The sequence below is a fragment of the Tauraco erythrolophus genome, unplaced genomic scaffold (genome assembly GCF_009769465.1).
Source record: "Tauraco erythrolophus isolate bTauEry1 unplaced genomic scaffold, bTauEry1.pri scaffold_63_arrow_ctg1, whole genome shotgun sequence".
In the NCBI taxonomy this organism is placed as follows: domain Eukaryota; kingdom Metazoa; phylum Chordata; class Aves; order Musophagiformes; family Musophagidae; genus Tauraco; species Tauraco erythrolophus.
In genome coordinates, this window is record NW_028238631.1 from 39,909 (window position 1) to 60,236 (window position 20,328).

At 62.2% G+C, this 20,328-nt stretch overlaps 1 protein-coding gene across 2 annotated transcripts; it reads left to right on the forward strand.

The window, feature by feature from the left end:
* Nucleotides 1-1,529: 1,529 nt before the first annotated feature.
* Nucleotides 1,530-19,771, forward strand: LOC147525803 (protein O-GlcNAcase-like). 2 transcript variants are annotated; one of them, XM_086630980.1, is made up of 18 exons: nt 1,530-1,569; nt 5,105-5,156; nt 10,012-10,105; nt 10,560-10,690; nt 11,570-11,772; nt 12,134-12,232; nt 12,450-12,734; nt 13,042-13,167; nt 13,383-14,362; nt 14,441-14,656; nt 14,727-14,901; nt 15,216-15,272; nt 16,179-16,264; nt 16,509-16,613; nt 18,350-18,441; nt 18,835-19,027; nt 19,109-19,280; nt 19,635-19,771. In XM_086630980.1, exons 1-18 carry the CDS (start codon nt 1,530-1,532, stop codon nt 19,769-19,771), a joined length of 3,243 nt encoding a protein of 1,080 aa, XP_086487106.1. The 2 variants fall into 2 exon arrangements, with proteins under 2 accessions (XP_086487106.1, XP_086487107.1); XM_086630981.1 differs by lacking the exon at nt 1,530-1,569 and adding an exon at nt 4,465-4,510 and having other exon boundaries at nt 10,012-10,109; nt 11,601-11,772; nt 13,383-14,031; nt 14,242-14,656.
* The last annotated feature ends 557 nt before the right edge of the window (nt 19,772-20,328 follow it).

Here is a 20,328-nt window from a genome sequence, read left to right on the forward strand (position 1 = left end):
CATATCGTGCAGCGTCATGGCCAGTATAGAGCTGAGGGTGGACTGCGAAGAAGCTCTCTTTCTGTTCCAGGGGCTTTCTCGAACTGTCTCTCAGTCTCTCAGAGTTCTGTCTCTCTCTTTTTGGGCCTCTCACTCATCCACGATTGTGGTGTCAGGACTTAACTGGTTTTGGGATTGCTTACTGGGATGAGACAGGCATTGGTCACCCGGTGGTGAGCAATTACACTGTGCATCACATGTTTGTATATATTATTATATTTAATATATATGCATAGATTATTATTATTTTATCATTATTACTTGCAATTTTATATTATTATTAAATTGTTCTTATCGCAACCCACAAGTGTCCTTCCCTTTTCCCCTTTAGTTCTCTTCCCCATTTCGCAGGGGTGGGGGAGGGTGGGCGAGCAGCTGCGCGGTGTTTAGCGCCCGCCCGGTTAAACCGCGACGCTGCCGAACAGGAAGAGCGGTGAGCAGAGCGGAGGAGTTCAGTGACGTCGGACGCAGCCCTGCTCGAAGGCAGGTACCAGGGACCGTGCAGCCGCAGGACGGGGAACTAACGACGTGGCAGCACTTGTGCAAACCAGACCCTGCGGGACAGCGCAGATCACGAGCCAAAGCGCGTCAGCAGCGCAGAGCAGTGCGACAACAGTGCAAGGCACGTGGAACAGTCCTGATTCCACGGGCCCGGTGAGCCAGAGAGGCGTCACACCCCGGGCCCGGCACGGGGGTACCGGTGGGGAAGGTGCCGCTCAGTGACGGATACAGGGGGCAACAACACCCGACCACCGGAGAACGGCGCCGGGGCCTGGGGCTGTTTGCTCCCGGCAGGCTGCGAAAGCAGGAGAAACAACCAACGGCCCGCACCGGGGGAACACTCGGCGCTGGGGGCGCCGGGGGACACGGTGCGGGGGGCTGAGCCCCGGTGCCAGCGAGCAGCGGCGGCTGCGGCCCCGCCATGCAGCGCCGGCAGCACCCGGGGCGCCCGGAGCGCGGCCCGGCACACGGCTGCGGGTCGGGACCGGGCGGTGCACCGGGCCGGCCCCACTCGGTGGCCAGGCCGGCGGGGGCTCGCCCCGGGCCGCGGTCCCGCTCCAGCAGCCCCCCCCGCGCGGCGATCTCCGGGAGGACCGGCGCGCCCGGCCCCCCGCGGGGCGGTTCTGCCCAGGGGCTACGCCGGGGCCCCCCCGCCGCCCCGCCCCGGGCCCGCCACGGCCCCACCCGCCGGGGCCGCCCCCTGCGCTGAGACGAGCGCGTCTCCGCGGGGGGAGGGCAGGCGGAGGAGCCGGCCCTCCGCGAGGCCCTGCGCGCTCCTTCATCCCTCCGCGCATCCCTCGGGCCCTCCTTGAGTCCCTCCATCCTCCCGCGCATCCCTCCGTCGCTCCGCGCATCTCTTCATCTCACCGCGCATCCCTCCGCGCACCCGTCCATCCTCCCGCGCACCTCTCCGTCCCTCCGCGCATCCCTTCATCGCCCCGCGCACCCTCCGCCCGCCCCAGCACCGGCAAAGCCGCTCCTGCGCGACTATGGCGGGGCGGCCGCGCTTCCTCTGCGGCGTGGTGGAAGGTAGGTCCCTCCGGGGCCGCGGCTCGGGCCAGTGCCCCGCCCGGGCATTGCAGGGGCTGGCCTGGTCCACCCGGAGCGAACGGCGGCTGGGAAGGGCCGCCGGGACCCCAGCCGCGCCCGGGACTCCGGGAATTAGAGAGGCAGGGAGCCTCGCTCCTGCACAGCACCCTGTCTCTGCCGCAGGGTGCGGGACCGGCACCCCCCACTGATGCTCCCCAGCTCTTCCCTAGAGCACTGCGGCACCCCGCAGCCATCCCAGCACAGCGGGCCCACCCCCCCCGACCCCGCAGCGGGGCACAGGGACCCACTGCCATGCTTTCAGCGCTCTGCGGTGGTTTGTTCTCTCCCCTAGGCGTGGGGCAGCACCCCGGTGTGTGCCCATCCAGCACAACGCTGGCTTGGGTGGTGCGCAGAGCTGGCCAGGAAGAGCCTAGTCTCTCCCAGTAGTGCTGTATGGCTCAGCGCTGTCCTTCTGCCCCGACTCCTGTTTCTTGGAGCTGAGCCCACCTGGCACCCACTAGGCAAAAGCTTCTCCGCTTTTCCTGGCAGCACAGTACCCCGCTGAAGCCCACTGCCTTGCCTGGAAGGATGCAAAAGCACCATGCAAATAAACACAAAATAAGTAGAAAGTGCAGGGATGGGGAAGCTGATAGTAAAAAGAAATGTCAGGCAAGAATCGTTGATATAGGAAAGCTGACCTGGGAAAAAGAAGAACATAGATGGTGCCAGCAGGGCAACGCCAGGAGTAGGAAGAGGACCCTAGAGAGTGCAGAAGGAAAGGCATCCCCCACCCTGGCAGCACAGGCCCTGGCAGGGTACGAAGGTGGTGCAGTGACAGGCAGGCAGCTGAGCCAGGCACAGCTGTAGCAGAGCCAAGGCAGGCCAGGAGTGCCATCTCCTACATGGCACCGCCTGCTCCCTTGGAATAGCCTGGACATTGCTAGCAGCAGCCAGAGAGCACGGACAGACTGATGCCTCTGGGTGACCTGAACCCAGGACAGGAGAGCGGCTGGGAAACAGCTGGGGTCAAGGGACTTTGCTTCCCAATGTGCTCATTGGAACTTTGCCAATGGTTGTGAAGAAATTGCTGAGGGTCATCCCAGCTGGCCCAGAGTTTGACAAGAAGTGGTGCTGATGGTTTACTGGTGTAGTGATCTGGGCCATGGGAGAGCCGAGGTATAAACACGCATCATCACTCATCAGTGCTCATCTGTCTCCGAAAAGGCAGGGCACCAACATCGCTCCTCTGGGGATGCAGCTGCAGGTACAAACAGATTTTGCTGGTACAACTTAAGCCACTTTACTGGACAGAACGCGCTCGGGTGGCACGTTCAACAGAGCTGCTGCTGGCAGGGCGTGTGTAGGGGGTGTCATACTTGCAAGGCAGTGTCAGTTCACAGCAAAATGCGAGTGAGGCGTTTGCAGGCAGGTGCTGTACAGGGGCTCCTGGGACCTCGCCGTGAGCTGAGCAAGGGTTCCTATGGATTGGGAAATGGAAAAATCTATTTATCATGGAAATAATCTCTTTAGGTGACATATTTGCTGGAATCCTTGAGTGGCCACAAGTTTGGCCCCGTGCATGGTGGGGGATGGCTAGTAAGGTGAATATATGTTATTTCACAGTAGGTGGGGTAACCTTGTAGATGTTCAAGGAAGTAGAAGATCTGTCTGCAAAGAAGATAATGTTCAGTGTGTGCTATGGTGCAAACTACTACACTGTTGCCCAAGGTTGGTGTTGAGGGCTGCGGCGTGCGCTCCTGCCAGAGGGAGCAGGGCATTGGTGTCCTCTCCCAGGCAGACCAGCTCCAGTGCACTCAGGTGCTTTGGGGAAATGCAAGTGCTTTTCTGGCCAGCGCTGGCCTCATGCCAGACGCTGAGAGCTGGTCCCTTCTCCCAGACTCACAGAGTCATTACCACCTGCCGTTGTGTGACGCCCAGTTCAGTGAATGCCTTCACTTCTCTGAATATCTGCTCCTGTTGGCCTTGTCTGCTAGAAAGCGTGTTGACCGATTTAAAAGTGGCCAATGATGCAGAGCCCACCTGAGACTAGGAAGCTGCCTCAACGGCTGGTTGCATCACCGTTCAAGACGTAATGTATTTCCTGTGAGACTTCACATTGCAACTGCCAGATCTTGTAGAGACTTGAAGTGACTGAAAATTCTTCTCTTGCTAAATTTCGGGTCTGTGCTGGAACACTTCCAGATTCCCCTTAACCTCCTCTTTAAGAAGCTGTCAAATCTGCATCTCTCCAAACCCATTTACCTGCCTAGTCTCCCGTTGTCCCTAAGTAAACTGGCTTGTTTTCCACTAGGTAGTCTTTCTCACTGGCTTTGCAGACAACTCCGCACCTCCCAGGTCTTCCTACATGCAGAAATGGGGAGGGCCCTTCCTTGAAAGCAGTCCCAACAGGGCAGTGGGTGCTGCATGTCCAGCAGTGCCCTGCCCCTGCTCACTGTACCCAGTCATGGACGGGTTCCCTGCCACGCAGAGCACAGGGCAGGCTGTCAGCTGCTGCAGTGCTGCAGCCTCAAGCTTGTATCAGACACTGGTGCCCAACAACCACCTAAAGCCTGCAAGCAGCAGAAGTGGAAGTGTTAAGAACACTTGGGAATTTGCTGACTCTGGATCTGTAGTTCCTGCATTCGCTTTTGTTGATGTGAACCTTCTGGAAGGGCAATGTCCTTGCAGCCAGCCTTGGTGCTCATTGAGGAGTGTCTTTGTTAGCAGACAACTGGTAAGGTTGCTCCCTGGTGTGCTTTCCCTGTTTGGATTTTCTCTTTGCAAGCTTGTGGGGATGGTGTTTACCAGCGGCGAGCAGATAAGGTGTCTGTGAAACGTTTTGTGGAGTCACAGGCCCAGCACTCGTGGGCATCCACCTGAGCTGAACAGCTTGCCATGGGACAGAGGTGCTGCCTCAAAGTCCTGCCCTGCTGCAATGCAGGCGTGTGTTTTCAGGGTGCAGGGAAGAGCTGCGTCGGTGCAATTTTGGTGCGGTTTGAGTTGTGCAGTGATTAAAGACAGAGAGAGCAGCTTTTACAGCCCATACAGGAGTGATGATGCTTTGCTTGACTCAGCCTGACGCTACGCAGAGAGATGCAGAGACACAGAGCTGGTCTCTGTGAAGAAGAAAATCTCTAGGCGGAAAACTCTAGAATGGATGTACAACAGCTCTGTGCTTTGTTGCACCCCAAAATCATGCTAGAGTGCCTTACAAACTAGCCAGCCCTCAGCCGTCTCCTCTGGGCTTGGCTTTTACTGTGCAAATTCCCCCTCCCAGGTTAAGTGCCACCTTGTGCAATTCTTCCCAGCTGCCTCTTCCTGGGTAGGATGGAACCACAGGCATTATACCCACTTGCTTGAATACCAGTGCCCAGCAAGATCATCGCAGGATAACAGACGTTCACAGTACCTGGAGGTGAACAACTGGTGGATCTCGGGGTTAAGAGCAGCCACGCAGGGGTAGTACAGAGAGAGACTGTTTTAAGGCAGTTACTGACAACTGCATTTTGTTTGTTTTTTTCTTCCCTTTTTGTAGGTTTCTACGGGAGACCATGGTCTATGGAGCAGAGGAAACTTCTCTTTCAATGGCAAGTACCCTGAATTTTCCTCTCCCAAGGCACTAGCCTGTGGCAGAGTGACAAGGTGCAAGCCAGAGCGCTGTGGAGACGGGAGCAGCGGGGACAACGTGCTGGAGAGAGGCTGCTGGGGCTGGCCCGCCTTTGGCACACTGGGGTGACGGCAGCGAAGGGGGCTCAGGCTTCTCCCAGTGCCCACCCTGTCCCAGTACCCTTGCACCCCTGGCTCTAGCCCGGGAAAGGCTCCCTCGCCCTGGGCCCGGGTTCGGTGGCTGCGGAGGGACGGGCAGCCCAAGGACGCCCGGACGGATGCGGGCTGTGCTCCCCGGTGCCAGCAGATGGTGCTGGAACCCTGCCACAGCCCAGCTGCCGCCCGACGTGCTTGGCCGGGGGCCCCGGGGCAGGGCTGGGCACCCCAAGGGGACGGGGTCTGGGATGAGGCCCGGAAGGGGTTGGATGGGCACCAGCCCGTGTGCTGGCACTGCACAGCTGGCACCACACAGCTGGTGCCGTTGCTCCAGTGAGGGTGCAGACCCGCAAGGAGCTGTCAGTGGGACAGGGTCAGACCCAGCTGCTGGGCCGTGGGAGGGGGGATGGCAGCTGGGAAGGGTTTAGAGAGGAGCGTGGAGGCTACGTGAGCCTGATGACGCTGCCTCTGGAGGCACCCGAAAAGCGGCTCTGCTCCGACTGCAGTGTGGCATGGGGCAGCTATGGCAGCCCATGTGCAGGAAGGATGTCGGGGAGCAGGCGGAGGGGCTGGGGCTGGAAATGGGAAGTCAGACCCATACGAGAGAGAAGGTGGGGGTGTTCAGCAGGCTGGAAGCCCACCTTGGGTGCTGACCTGGCAGGAAAAGTGCCCATTGCCTCATCTCTGAACTGGGTGGGCCTGGGCAGCACCACGTGGCACCAACCGGTGTCGGTGCGCTGGCTGCAGGACAGCGTGCTGCGTGCCCACTGCCACCCACAGCAAGCGGCCAGCTCACCCTGCCTGCGGCCACTGTCCCCCTTGCCCTGTGCTCGCAGCGAGGGTACCAGAAGGCTGCTTCCAGTCAGCCCGGCCTCGCTGGAGCTGGGCTTATCATAGTGGAAAGAGCTGGCACAGCAAACCTGCGTCACGCCACCATGGGCACAGGTGGCTGCTTTAGCCCGAGGCTGCCATCCCTGCTCGGTGTGGAGGTGGCCCTTGTGTCCCTGTGAGTCCCCATGTATGCCTGTGTGTCATGATGCATCCCTGGGACACAAGGATGTGGGCAGGATCTGTCACTGGCTAGTGCAGAGAATCCACATTGGGATGGGAGTCCATCTGTGCAGGAGAGAAAAAGCCCTCCTGGCAGGTGGAGCTCATGCACTGGCCCTCAGTGGGATGGGCTGCACTGGCATGATCTGCCACTGACAGATGGCGTGCCCATGGGCCCTCCTGGGCAGCATCCGGCATGGGCAGCATGGTGGTCATGGGCTGGGCAGTGCGCCAGTCAGCGTGGATACTGCCCTGGTGATGGCATGGGCAGCACACAGGACACGGTGCGAAAAGCGTGCTGGTGACAGCGTGGGCAGCGCGCTGGTGGTGTCCAGGCAGCGCACTGCTCTTGGCATGAGCAGCACACTGGTGGTGGCTGGGCAAGGATGACAGGGCTGCGTGCTGGTGACTGTGCTGGTGATGGCACTGTCAGCCACGCACTGCATGGGAAACGTGCTGGTCATGCTGTGAGTGTGCACTGGTGACAGCGTGGGCAGTCACAAGTGCAAGTAGGGACCATAGTCCAAGGACCAGAGATGCAGATATGGAAAAATGTGGCTTTTTTAAAGTATGTTAGGAATAAGAAGGTCTAATGATGGCCCTGCCTGGTACCGGACTGGGATATATATTCACATGTTCGCACATGTGAGTGGTTATGTTCATCCGTGTTTTTCTTCTCTGGAAAGAAACAAGGCAGTTGTATCGTGTGGTACATGAAAGGTTTCCCAGTCTGTTCATCGTGGGAAAATGTAAAACATGTCACTAAGGAGGATAAATAAAATAAATGAATATATCAGATGGCTCTCATACAGGAGCGCCAAAAGAGCTGTCTAGGGAGGTGGCTGCCCCGTCCTGATAATTTCCAGTGAGTCTTGGATTGCTGGGGAGATTCTGGAAAGAATCTGTGCTTTTTGAGGCCAGAAAGGCCTTATGACGGTGCAGTCTGACCTCCTGAAGCAGGCAGGTCTCTCCCAGACTCCTCCGACTGCAGTGGAGCATCTGGAGAGCTTTCCTCTCTGGTCTCGCCCGAATGTGTGTCCCCATGAGTCGCCTCCGGACCCCGCCGCGGCCCCGGCTGCAGGGTGGGCCTTTCCTCTCCTCCTGAGCGCCTGGGTCAGGGCGTTCCCCAGGGGAGATGAGCAGATCGGGCTCCAAGACTCTGCGAGGCTGTTGCTCGCAGGCTTCCCGCCCGTGCCTGTGTGCGTGGCTCCTTGACAGACCCACTCTGGTTTATCAGCGTCCCTCCCGCGCTGTGCCCGCTGCTCTGGCAGCATCTGCAGCCAGCACGGAGACCAGCAAATCTCCCGGGTCCTGCCTGGCGCTGCGGTGTTCATCCAGGGCTCTCTGTTATGGTGTTACCGGTGGCCTTACAGGGGACACTCATATTCCACTAGTTGCTCGTTATGTTGTCGCTTCAGACACCGTGTCTTCTGTATTCTTTTACCTAGGTAGGACTTTATGATTGTCTATATTAACACGTGTGCTGCTGCTTCTCCAGTACCTAAAGGGGCTGCAGGAAAGCTGGAGAGGGGCTTTGGACACGGGCGGGTAGTGACAGGACACGGGGCAATGGCTTTAAACTGAAAGAGGGGAGATTTTGATGGGATCTAAGGAAGAAATTCTTCCCTCTGAGGGTGGTGAGGCACTGGCACAGGTTGCCCAGAGAAGCTGTGGCTGCCCCATCCCTGGAAGTGTTCAAGGTCAAGTTGGATGGGCCTTTGAGCAACCTGATCTAGTGAAAGATGTCCCTGCCCGTGGCAAGGGCTTGGACTGAATGACTTTTAAAGGTCCCTTCCAGCTCAAACCCAGTAGCTCATGGATACCTTGTGAAAGGAGTTCAGCTGAAGCAGAGTTACTGCTGATGCCAGATGCTGCACCTTGGTGAACCCTGGTCCCTGTTACAGCGGCAGTGCTGGACCCCACATTGGCTGGGTGCCACAGAGAGGGATGCCAGCTCTCTGCAGCTGCTCTGCCAGCCTCGCTGGCAGGGTGTGCGCAGCTGCTGCTGAGCCGCCTCTGGAGCTCTGTATCAAACCACAGTGGCATGTGGCAGGCACATCACCCAGCGGTAGGCACACAGCCTGCTCTGGGCCCCCGTCCATTGAAACACCACCCAACACAGCCGAAAAATGGCTGTTTGTGCATGAGCCGGGCAGGTGGTGCAGGTGGTGCAGGGCACGTCTGGCTGCGGCGTGGGGACGGGGAGATGTGGGCAGGCGAGGGACAGCCAAGCGGCTGCGAGGAGGCTGCAGCCCCCGTGTCCCGGGCTGGGCCGGGACTGCAGCCATGTGTCCTGGGCTGGTGTCTCACTGGAGAAGAGGTGGGAAATGCTGGAGTGCAAAAGAGCCCCAGAGAGACCCAGCAGCTGCAAAAACTGTTGTACAGCGGTAGATTCAAAGGTCTTGAACTGTTCAAGCGATGAAGGTGTGATCTGGGAACGGTGCAGCAGGTGTTTAGGGACTGTTGGTGGAGTCAGGCCAGCTTGCAGACGGGACATGGGCTTTTCGAGGGGATGATGCGAGGGGGTCTGCGGTGGCAAGGGCTCCCTGGGGTGGGTGGTCCCCAGAAAGGTGCCCCAGGCTGAGTCCCCCAGGCCAGACTGTGCCTGGCAAGCACACCCCACTCCTGGACACTGAGCTTGGGGTAGCGGTGAGGTGCCAGGTCTCCAGGGATTCTCTGCTGATCCTGTTCCACAGAGACCCCTCCCATCCAGAGGGACACCTAGCTGAGTCATCTGGAGCCACTCGTCACAACAGGCAGCCTTGCAGCCTGTGTGTCTGGGCTACAAACAAGTTTTGTTCTCCATTACACAATTAGAAGCATGGCTGAAGAGAAAGGGAAGAGCAACCCACCCTAACCACGTTTGCACGAGATGCTGAGTGCTCCCGCAGGTCTCACCCTGGAAAGAGCTGCTGCAAAGCTGCAGGGGTGCTTTGGCCTGATGGAGCCCACAGCCAGCTCTGGGGCTGGGGCCACCTGCACCCTCAGGCACCACGTGGAGCCACAGACCTCGGAGCTGCTCCCTCCACCGCCCCAGCCCATCCTCTGTCTCCTTGGCCATTTTGTTCTTGGTCTCCCCCAGGGACCCCTTGTCCTCCGCTGGAGGCTGCTCCAGCCATCTGCCCCTCCTCCGTTCCTTGCTCAGGACACGGAGCTTTTCATCCTCGCAGGACTTTGCCAAGTGGCTAAAACAGGCTGTTGGGGCCAAGCTGCTCCCTCCCGCGGGCTTTTCCCGCAGCAAGGGTGCTCTCGCAGGAGGCAGTACCCTGCTGGTCTCTCAGACTCTCCCATTCAGATGCACTGTCTTTCCGGAGGTCTCTGAACACCTCAAATCGTTGGGCTCAGCACTGGGAGCACCAGTGAGGTTAGTGTCTTGGTGTGGCTGTCAGGAGGCCGCAGGGCAGGGCTCCCTGTGCCAGGGAAGGGCTGGGGCTCCGTGGCCGTGGGGCTCCGTGGCACAGGGGCTCTGCATGAGCACAGCTGGGAGGCTGCAGGACGCGGCACAGCGCTGGGGAAGGAGAGTACGCTGTGTGCGAAGGAGCTCACGGTGCTGCGGGCTGGCACCTGCCCGATGCCCCTTTGCAAGGAGCCCGTCCACAGCCTGGGTGACCCCTCGTCCTTACTGCGCAGGCTGAGACGCTGCGGGCTGAACTGCTACATGTACGCGCCCAAGGATGAGCTGAAGCACCGGCTGCTCTGGCGAGAGCCCTACACGGAGCACGAGGCAGGTAGCGGCTCTGCGGGGCACTGCACGGGTGGGCTGCCAGCGTCCCGCTCCCCGGGGGCGATGCACCGGCTGCATCTCAGCCAGGGTCAGGCTGGCTGGTACCGCCCTTCCTGCCGGGACCCTGCCTGCTGCAGGGAACCCCGCAGACCTTGCCTAGTGCGAGGAGACCCCCTGACCCTGCTCATTGCGTGGAATCACCCAGGAGCCCACCCAGCACAGGAACTCCCATGTGGGTCTCTGGCAATGTGCTGGAATGTGCCAGGGCCCGCGACCCTCACGGAGAGTCCTCTGTGTCCCAAGGGACTGGAAACTGTCTTCCCTGGGCCTCTCCCCTCCGCATCCTCTCCCATGCCCCGCGATGCCCCCAGCTCCTTCCTTTTGGGCGCCGTGGTCCCGCTCCCTCCACGCTTTGCCTCCCAGCGCTCACAGCACCCGTCTGCTTTGTCCCCAGCCCACATGCGGTCTCTCGTCGGAGCTGCCCAGACGCAGGGGGTGGAGTTCATTTTTGCCATTTCTGCTGGCCAGGACATGGTGTTTTCAAGTGCCGGGGATCGGCTCCTGCTGCAGCAAAAACTCAGGCAGGTACCGTGGGCCATTCCTTCTTCCCGCTGCTCCTGGGCAAGGTGCACACTTGCTTGTGTGTGGGCCTTGTGCCCACCCAAAGGCTGGTGTGGGGCTGCAGTCCCCTCCTGCTGCATCAGAGAGCAGCTTCTGGGTTGCCTGGTGCAGACACACCGTCCCTGTCATGGTGACAGGGAGCCGAGGGCTCGGTGATGCCCGACTGCTCACGGGCAGCGCTGGGGGCAAGAGAGGCACCGGCCAAGGCCCAGAGCTTGCCAGCAGCACCGGAGGCTGGTGCAGGATGGTGCTGAACCTCTGGTCCCCAGGGAGGGTAAAAAGCTGCTGGCACAGTGAGTTTGCTCTGTGGGCAGCTGCTCCTGCCCGCAGCACAGCCCGGGCAGCAGCTGCCCTGCCCTGCGCCGTGCCCGGCCGCCTCTCCAGCTGCCCCAGCCAGCCCTGGCACATGCAGCGAGACTCCTCCTGAGGTTCTGCCAGCCTCCGCTCGCTCCGCGGGCTTTTAGTGCTGCAGGGCGATACGGGGTGCGGTGCAGGGATGGCAGATGCGGTGGGTGACGAGCGGGGCTTCCTGGCAGCGGCATGGTGGGAGCAGGTTCTGAGCCAGTGCAGCACAGACGCTGGTCTGAAAGGGCTCCTGACCCACGGCAAACACGGCTGGGACCGGGATGGGGAGCGAGGTGGGCCATGGCCGCGGGGCTGGCGTGCGCCCACGGAGCAGCTGGGCCTGGTGCACGGCATCTGCCAGGCAGGGGTGGGGGGTGCAGCGAGGGCTGCTCTGCCCACCCTGTCCATCCAGGCGCCCCAGATGTCTGCTGTCCTTATGGGGCACAGGCGGCCGGCACTTGGCCGGGGCTTGCTGCCTCCTTTCTCTCTGCTGCCCAGGGATTCTAGCAGCCCGTGCCCATGTCCGCAGGTGGCTGCCATAGGGTGCCACTCCTTCGCGCTGCTCTTTGACGACATCGACCCCTGCATGTGCCAAGCGGATAGAGACATCTTCCCGTCCCTGGCGCAGGCTCAGGCCTCTGTGGCCAACGAGGTGTACCAGGAGCTGGGCCAACCCTCCGTCTTCCTCTTCTGCCCCACAGGTACTGCCTGCAGCCGTGCAGCCCCGTCACCCTGCCCTGGCAGCCTGCTCCCTGGCCAGCCGTGGCACCTGCAGCGGACCGGGGTGCCCTTCGGCTGTCTGCACCCAGCACCTGTGTGTGCTGAGAGCTGACTGCCCTGGCAGCCTCTGCAGCTGCCCCCTGCCCCTGCGTGCTCCTGCGGGAGCCCTGGAGATCTCAGGACTGGGACAGGGCCAGGCTGTAGACGGGCTGGCGCTCAGCAGCCGTGCACGCTGTATTCCCTGCGCTGTGCATCTCCCCAGCCCCTATCCGTCGGTCCCAGACAGCCTCTCCTCTCCCTGTCTCCCTGCCCCTTAAGGGATGCCCTGTGCTCTCTCCCCAGAGTACTGCAGCTCTCTGTGCTCTCCCAGCCCCAGCCAGTCCTGCTACTTGCTGACGCTTGGCCAGGAGCTGCTCCCAGGGATCGGCGTCATCTGGACAGGTGAGCGCCTGGCTCGGCTCTGCGGGGGTGCGCGGCACTGGCCGGGGCTGGGCGGGCAGTGGGTCGGGCTGTGGGGCTGCTCTTCTGGCGAGGGAGGGTTGGGAACGGGACCTTCATCTCCGTGCTGTGCCCAGGCACATGCACGTCCCTGGTGTGGGTGCGCGTGCCGGAGCGTGCTGCCTGCAGCTCCATGCGTGTCCGTGCCATGGTGCTCCAGGCCCAAAGGTGGTGTCGCAGGAGCTCTCGGCCGCGCTGCTGGAGGAGGTGGAGGGAGTCCTGCGGCGCCGCCTTGTCATCTGGGACAACCTGTATGCCAACGACTATGACTGCAGACGTGTCTTCCTGGGCCCCTACACGGGACGTGCCCCTGGCCTCATGCCCAGGCTCCATGGACTGCTCCTCAACCCCAACTGCGAGCTCCAGGCCAACTTCATCCCCATACACACATTGGGCAGCTGGTTCCAGAGCGAGCTGGGGAGCTGTGCCCACCCCAATCACGCAGGTACCTGGCCCAGCACCCCCGGCAGCTCCGTACATGGCACCCCAGCGCTGGCAGTGAGCTCGTGTGCCCAGGGCAGGGCCGTGGCTGTCGCTGCCCATCTTTGCCATGGCCTTGCAGGCTTTCCTGCGTGGCAGCCTGGATGAGGCGTCTCACCTGGCTGGGCACCACCTGGCATCCCAGGGCATGGGATCCATCCTGGGGGCATCTCTTTAGGGGGGTTGGGGGCCGCCTGCCCTCGATGTGGCATGGGATGGCTCCATCCAGCACAGAGTGGGGCTGCCCAGGCTGATGAGCTGCAGCTCCTTAGGGATGGAGACCACAGCCCTGGGGGACAGCCGCAGCCCACGGGAGGGGAGCTACGACCCCCAGGAGGCCTTGGAGCTGGCGCTGCTGGACTGGGTGGCCGAGATAAAGTGTCAGGCCTTGGAGCCAGGTAGGTGATGAACTCACACCACGCAGCATCCCCCACTGCTCTCCCAAGCGCTGGACCGGCTCTGCTGGGAGCTCGGCGGGGCGAGGGGGCCCCATGCTTTGCCGGTTCGGAGTGGGGGCTCTGGCTGGCGCTGCAGCGGGGTCTGGGTGCATCGTGGTGGGCAGCAGTTTGCATGCAGGTGCCACAGGGGCTGCCCCCTTGTTCCTTTCTGCCAGGAGGAAGGAGCCTGGGACACCCCGGCGTCAGCCTCAAGGGAGGAGTAAGGCTACAGCCCAGCACCGTGGGAGGACAGGAGGTTGTGGCCGAGCCCCGGCCCCACAGCTCTCTTCCCAGTGGGGCAGAGAAGCGTGGCCCTGAGGCCTGCGGTGTGGCACCCGGGCAGGGAAGGAGGAAGGGGACCTCAGAGCCTGAGAAAGATAGTGAGAGCAGGAACTCTGCCAGCGTTTGGCAAAGCCCCACAGGGGACGGAGACCAGCTCACCACGGGGAGCGGAGCGAGCTGTGAGCCCTCCTCCGCTCTGCCCACCACGGCTGGGAGTGCCCAGTCTGCAGGAACCTCAGGGGCCACTGAGACCCTGCACAGTCCGGATACTGCAAAGTGCTGCAGCAATGGGGACACCAGCCAGAACCTTCCCCTACCCACCAGTGATGCCAGGACAGGGGGTGGCAGCCCACCTCAGCCCCCCAGCAGTACGCAGCCTGAGGCCAGCAGGGCTGACGTGCCCCAGACACCCCCAGGGCCTGGGGCTGTCACCAGCCCTGACCCCCCAGCACTGCTCAGTGATGGGGCTGGCGCCAGCCCTGACCCCCCAGCACTGCTCAGTGATGGGGCTGGTGCCAGCCCTGACCCCCCAGCACTGCTCACTGATGGGGCTGGCGCCAGCCCTGACCCCCCAGCACTGCTCACTGATGGGGCTGGCGCCAGCCCTGACCCCCCAGCACTGCTCATTGATGGGGCTGGCGCCAGCCCTGACCCCCTGGCACTGCTCACTGATGGGGCTGGCGCCAGCCCTGACCCCCTGGCACTGCTCACTGATGGGGCTGGTGCCAGCCCTGACCCCCCAGCACTGCTCAATGATGGGGCTGGTGCCAGCCCTGGCCCCGTGGCACCATTGACCCTGGAGGAGGCTGGGTCCAGCCGCATGACCCTGGAGGAGGCTGGATCTGGCCCCACGGTGCCACTGACCCCCAAGGAGGCCAGGACCAACTCCACAGCATCAGTAATCCCTGAGGAGGCCAGGTCCAGCCCCACAGCACCAGAGACCCCTGAGGAGGCCAGGTCCAGCCCCATGGCACTGCTGACCCCAGAGGATGCTGAGTCCCACCCCACAGCACCGCTGACTCTGGGGGAGGTGCGGATGTTGGTGGAGCTCTTCTACCTGCCCTACCATCACGGGCCACAGGCGCAGCGTCTCCTGGAGCACTTTCGGTGGCTCTGGGCAAACAGCCCGAGCGTGGGAGTCCCAGCCACAGCACCCGATGCCTGCGCGGTAAGGCTCGTCCCAGCAGCGCCGCGGGGCAGTGCCCGTCATGGCTGTGCTGACTCCGGTCTGTCCCCAGGGCCCGCGGTGGCGTGGCCGAGCCCAGTCCTTCGAGCTGCTCTGTGCTCAGACGTGCCGCCTGCACAGCCGCTTCGTCAGCAGTGCCGGGCGGGCGCTGCTCTACGATCTCCACCCCTACCTCTGGGACATCCGCAACATGCTGCTGGCCGCCAGTGCCTTCATCCTCTGGCTGGGTACGTGGCTGATGCCAGCCCCGAGCCAGCCCCTGTGCCCCCGTAGCGCGTATTTGCACCCCGGCCAAGTCCAGCCGTGTCGAAGCGCAGGGCCCCGGGCACTGCGGCACACCCAGGGCATCTGAAGCTTGTTCTGCCTTGATCCACTGTTCTCCCCCTAAAGAGATGAAGGTGTCTGGGACCCCCTCCCAGAGGTCTGGGGTCCATGTGTCCAGTGAGGGGATGCCAGGGTCTCTCCTGGGAGTACCCCTCCCCTCGACACCCTCCGCACCACTGACCTGTGCCCCGTGCTCACCACCTCGCCTCCCTTGCAGATGGCCATCTCCTCTGCGACCTCGACCCCAAGGGCGCCTGGGGAAGCTGCTTTGGCTGTAAGTACCGGTGCCACCATGGCTCACCCATGGGCGGTGGGGCCCTGGTTGCTGCCCTCTGTCACCTCCAGCCCCACAACAGCCGCCAGCGCTCGCCATGGGGCTGCCCTTCCCCATGCCCTGCCTGCCTGGCGGAGCGGGCATGGCGGTGGGAGGGCTGGCACCCCTGCATGCCCTGACACACCGAGGCAGGATGCGGCACTGCTGTGGGAACAAGGCAGTCATGGCAGCAGCTCTTCACCACCTCTCGCAGTCCAGAGGGAGTGCCTATTTCTCGGGCATGGTTCCTTGCCGCCTTTTAACCCAAGGGCCCCGTAGCCTTTCTGGTAAAAGGGATCCGTGGGCTGCTGGGAGCAGTAATGCCCCAGGTGGCAGAGGTGAGGCTGGATTTCGAATGCATGTGCATCCCTTCAGGAGCCCCCGTTCCTCTTGTTGAGGGTTCCCCGGTTGCTCTGTGGGCCTTGTGATCAGGAACCGTGACCTGATGACAACCTGAGAGGATCTCCAAGTCCAGTGTGGGATGGGGCCACGTACCTTGAGCCACTTCCAGAGGGAAGTGGCCGCAGGCAGGGCAAATTCCCCCAGGCACCGCAGAGCCGGCTGGACGGGCAGTGAAGCAGCGCGCTGCTCTCTGTGCCAGGCTGCAGCTTCCCAGCTGTCCTTACACCTTTCATGGAGGCAAGACCATACCTTTCGCTGTTCCCCCACTTCAAGCCCTGTTGTGGAGGGTACTGCTACCCCTATGCATGGGGCTGGCTGCCCGAGCCCAGGCGAGGTCCTGTGCCTGGGCGGCACCGCTGTGGGGGCAGATCCTTGGAGCTGCGACCAGTGTGGTGGAGGCTGATGTCCCCCTGGCCCAGCAGGGTTTTGTTTGCCTTGCATGTGTCTGTCTCCTGCTGCCTCCAGGGTGCCAGAGCGTCACTGCCCCGGTCCTGCTGGAGGGGGATGCTGAGCCCTGGGCACGTCGTGGGGGCCTCTTTGGAGAGCTGCAGGTGAGAGAGTGCCCATGTCTGTGGGGGCTGAAGGAGACACTGGGGAGCCGGGGTCCCAGCTGCGGCTCCTGGCCCTGCCATTGGGTTGCTGCAAGCTTGGGAAGGCAGAGGTGCCTCCGGCCTCTGTGCCTTGGCTGCGGCTCCCAGGGTTTAGGGTGCCTCAGAGGGACCCTCCTCCTGCTGCCTCCAGGACACGGTCTGGAACCAGGACAACTTGATCCTTGACGGAATGTATCTCTTCCAGGCATTGCTGCCCGTGGGGAACAGCTGTGACCTCTTCTACCACCCGCCTCCGCTCTTCCCGTCCAGCCAGCTGTACCTCCTGCACCCACTGCTGCCCCTGGACAAGGTGAGAGCCGTGGCCCGAAGCGGTGGCCCACGCCACTCAGGCCAGAGCTCTCCTCTGCACGGCCTGTGCTGTACGTGCGCTCCGAGATACGTGCTCGTCTGCTGCTGACCCCAAGGCTGAGCTCGCCGCACAGGGCGGTGCGGATGGGAAGGGATGTTTGGGGTCCAGCCCCTGCTCAGAGCAGGCCAGCCCGGGGCTGTGGCCAGCAGCCTGGCAGCCCCTTGGGCTGGAGAGCGGCTGTTGTGGCCAGTGGCCTCAGCAGGGACCATCGCCTGCTTCCCTGCAATGAGTGCCTGGGCAGAGCTCCTCCTGGCAGCCAGCAGCCGGAGAGGGAGACCTGGCTCACAAGTGAGCAGCTGGCACAGCCACAGCTAAACCGGCACAGCCTGGGTGTCACCAGGTTGTGAGGGCAATCTCCAGAGCACCCCAGTGCTGATCTCCAGCCGTGGCTGCGAGCAGATGCCAGGAAAGATCCAGAACAGGACGAGTCTAGATGGTGATATCCCGCCACCTTCGTCTGTCTGCAGCTCTGGGCACTGCCTGAGCCTGTTGAGGTTCATCTCCAGACCAGTCCCTTCTTCAAACACGCATCCCGTTTACAGGATGATTCCCTGCTGGAGAGGCAGCAGCCTCTGTCAGCTGCGACCTGCTTGCTGCGGCCCCCCGCTCTGTTTAACATCCCAGCAGCCCGATGGGATAGGGAGGGAAAGGGAGAATTTGGAGATGGGTGGACACACAAGTTAAACTGCTGCCAAATCCCGCAGAGCCCTGAGCTCCCCACGTGCCACGCTGCCTGCAGCAGACACCCTGCCCCGCTGCCTCTCCTCGCTAAAGGAAATGCTAACGCTGCAAATCCCGCCGGCACGGACACAACGGCGCATCCTGGCTGAGCACAGTGCCCAGCAGTGCGCAGCTGCAGCGCTGGTAAACAACAGGAGGAGTTGCAAGCACGTGAGAGCAGATTATAGCACCAGACTGCAGCTGCCAGCAATTCCCGTTGCAAGAACTTGTTTTCGATTGCCTGTTGGCAGATTTCATGGGATCAGGCTAAACCATAACAAGCTGAATGTCTGTGTCCAGTGAAACTTTAAGGGAAAAATCCAGCTGAGCACTGCGGCCGCTCCGGTCACGGCACTCGGAAGTGCACTGGTCTGCCCTTGCTCACTCATCGGGGCAGCCTTTCCTTTGGGAAGCGCTGGTTTTAGCCGGATGTTCTTTTCACTGATCCTGTGAGCAGCAGCAAACTCTAATCTGACCCAGACGGAATTGTGAGATGCCCCACTGTGCACGTGCTCTGTGAGACTTGATCTCAGTGTTGGTTTTGCTGCTGCTGCGGATGCTCAGAGCATGCTCCATCCCAGGGCTAAGCCACGATTCCTCAGCAGCTGCTGCTCTGGGGTGCCCAACCGGAACCGCAGTTCCTGGTTTTGGAGTGGTGCTGTGCTGTGGCAGCAAGCCCCCGGGCAGCAGGAGGTACTGCGTGGTGCATCGCTTGGCACAGACGCCGGCGCCCTTGGCCGGCTGAAGCACATACCTTCGCACCTTCCCCTGTCCAGGACGCCCCGGGGGCCACAGCCCTGGTCATGGTCCCTTGTTATGGTCAACTTGGGCGGCTGCCATTCCCCGTGCTCTGGCGGGGGCTGTGGTTGGGGCGGCAGGCAGCCGAGGGGCAGCAGTGGGGCAGGGATTGGGAAGGGCAGGCAGAGCCAGGGCTGAGGTGGATCTGGGTCTTCCAGGGAGAGCTCTACCGAATGTGCAGGGAGAGTTTGGACTGTGACCCCAAAGTTGCAGAGATCCTTGCGGCCCATCCGGACCTCCTCGGAGACAGGTGAGACATGGCCCCGCAGGGTTCCCCTTGGCAGGTGTGTGCCAAGCCCAGACTGTGCTGGGTGATGCAGGGCCACTGGGTGAGGCAGTAGCCTCTCCTCACATCCCTGTTGGGACCAGCTCCGCCTGCACCGTGGTTGGTGGTGGCCTCACCCCATGCTGGGTGATGGCAGCTGCTGTGGGCATAGGCCCGCTGTCCAGCCTGGCTGCAGGGAAGCTGCAGTGGCTCCACTTCACTGAGGGTTTTTGCTGGGGGTTCTCAAAGGGATGCTCTGGTGGGGACTGGAGTGCTGTCCCACAGGGGCAGGAGGGAGGAGGCTGGTGGGTCTGGCTTTCCCTGGGGCAGGCTGGGCTCCAGGCGGCAGCTCAGCGGTGCTGCTGCTCTGGCTGGCAGGATGCTGGGCAGCTTCCTGAGCCTGAGCCCCGAGTACACGTTTGTGCTGGAGGATGAGGGTGGTCCGTGTGGCTACGCAGTTGGAGCGCTCTGCGCTGAAGCTTTCCTGCAACAGCGAGATGGTAGCTGGCTGCCAGCCATACGGCACAAGTACCCTCGAGACCTGGGAGCAGGTGCCCCAGCTCTGGGACAGGTGAGGGGCACCTTGAGCGGAGGGGAGCAGCTACGGGGGCGGGATGGAGGGGCTTCCTTCACTTGTGTTTGTCATCTGCAGGATGCCCTGGAGGAAGCGCTGCTCTTCTTCCACACAGAGCCACCAGCCGTGCCCCTGCCTGTGCTGCGACGCTTCCCTTCCCTGGTGCAGCTGGGCACCGCTCCCCGCGTGCTGGACATGGGGGCCAGCCGCAGCCTGGCTCTCTGCCTGCTGAGCGCGCTCAGGGCCAACGGTGAGCATGGTCTCCCCATGCTGGAGGGGGCTGAGGCCCCCTTGATCCAGCACAGCCCCATCCCGACTGCTCCCTTGCCCATGTCAGAGCCAGGAGCTGGCCCCACCTGCACCCCACCCTCACCGGGGCTCCCCATCCCCTCTCTAACGCAGTCTGGCCCCAGCTCCCGTGCACCATGCCCTCCCCTTGCACCAGGGAACACCTGGACCTGTGTCTCAGGGCATCATGCGGGCACCCAGTGCCAAAGGGCAGCAGAGAGGCTGACCTCCTTGCAGAGGGGGTCCCAGCCACTGGCCCCCAGCCCCAGCACTGGCTTTCCAGTGCCAGGGGCCTGATCTCTCACCTCCCTTACAGGGTCGCGGGGAGTGTTTTGCCAGGTCAGTGCCACTGACCGGCAGCAGCTGAGCTTCTACAGCAAGCTGGGCTTCGTCGCCCTGCCGGTGGCCTGGGACAGCTTCCCCGGTGCTCTGCTCCTGGGTCGTCTCCTCTGAGCACACTGCGTTCGGTGCCGGCGCGGGGACGCAGTGCCGTGGGACAGACTGACTCCCCATCCTGCACAGCATCAGCCAGAGGGAACGGGAGCAGAGGGGCACCTTGAGCAAGGCAGGTACACGTGATGAGGGACAAGCCTGGGGTGAGCAGGATGTCGCTGGGATGTGTGCAGGGCACTAGGCTGTGAGGGTCCTTGGGTGACAGAGAGGTATTTCTGCCGTCTCAGGAGATATTGGCATCAGGGCCCCTCCACTGCTCCCACAACCGTTCCTGCTTGCTGGGCACCCTCTACCTTTGCTGGGGAGTCAGCAACATCCCCACACTGTCTGCAGACCACCAGGCCTGGTGGGAGCCACACAGACGATATTTAGGGTAGCGGTCTCGGAGCATGGCACGGTGCATTAGTGCTGAGGGATGGTCCCTGTCCCGCAAGCTGGGCTCTCCAGCTCTCTCCATCCTCTGTGTGGTCCTAGGCTGGGAGCCGGTGCCAGAGCTGGGGCTCGACACCCAGGACCTTCTTGTCTGTATGGACTGATCTGGTTTGGGACGCAGTGAG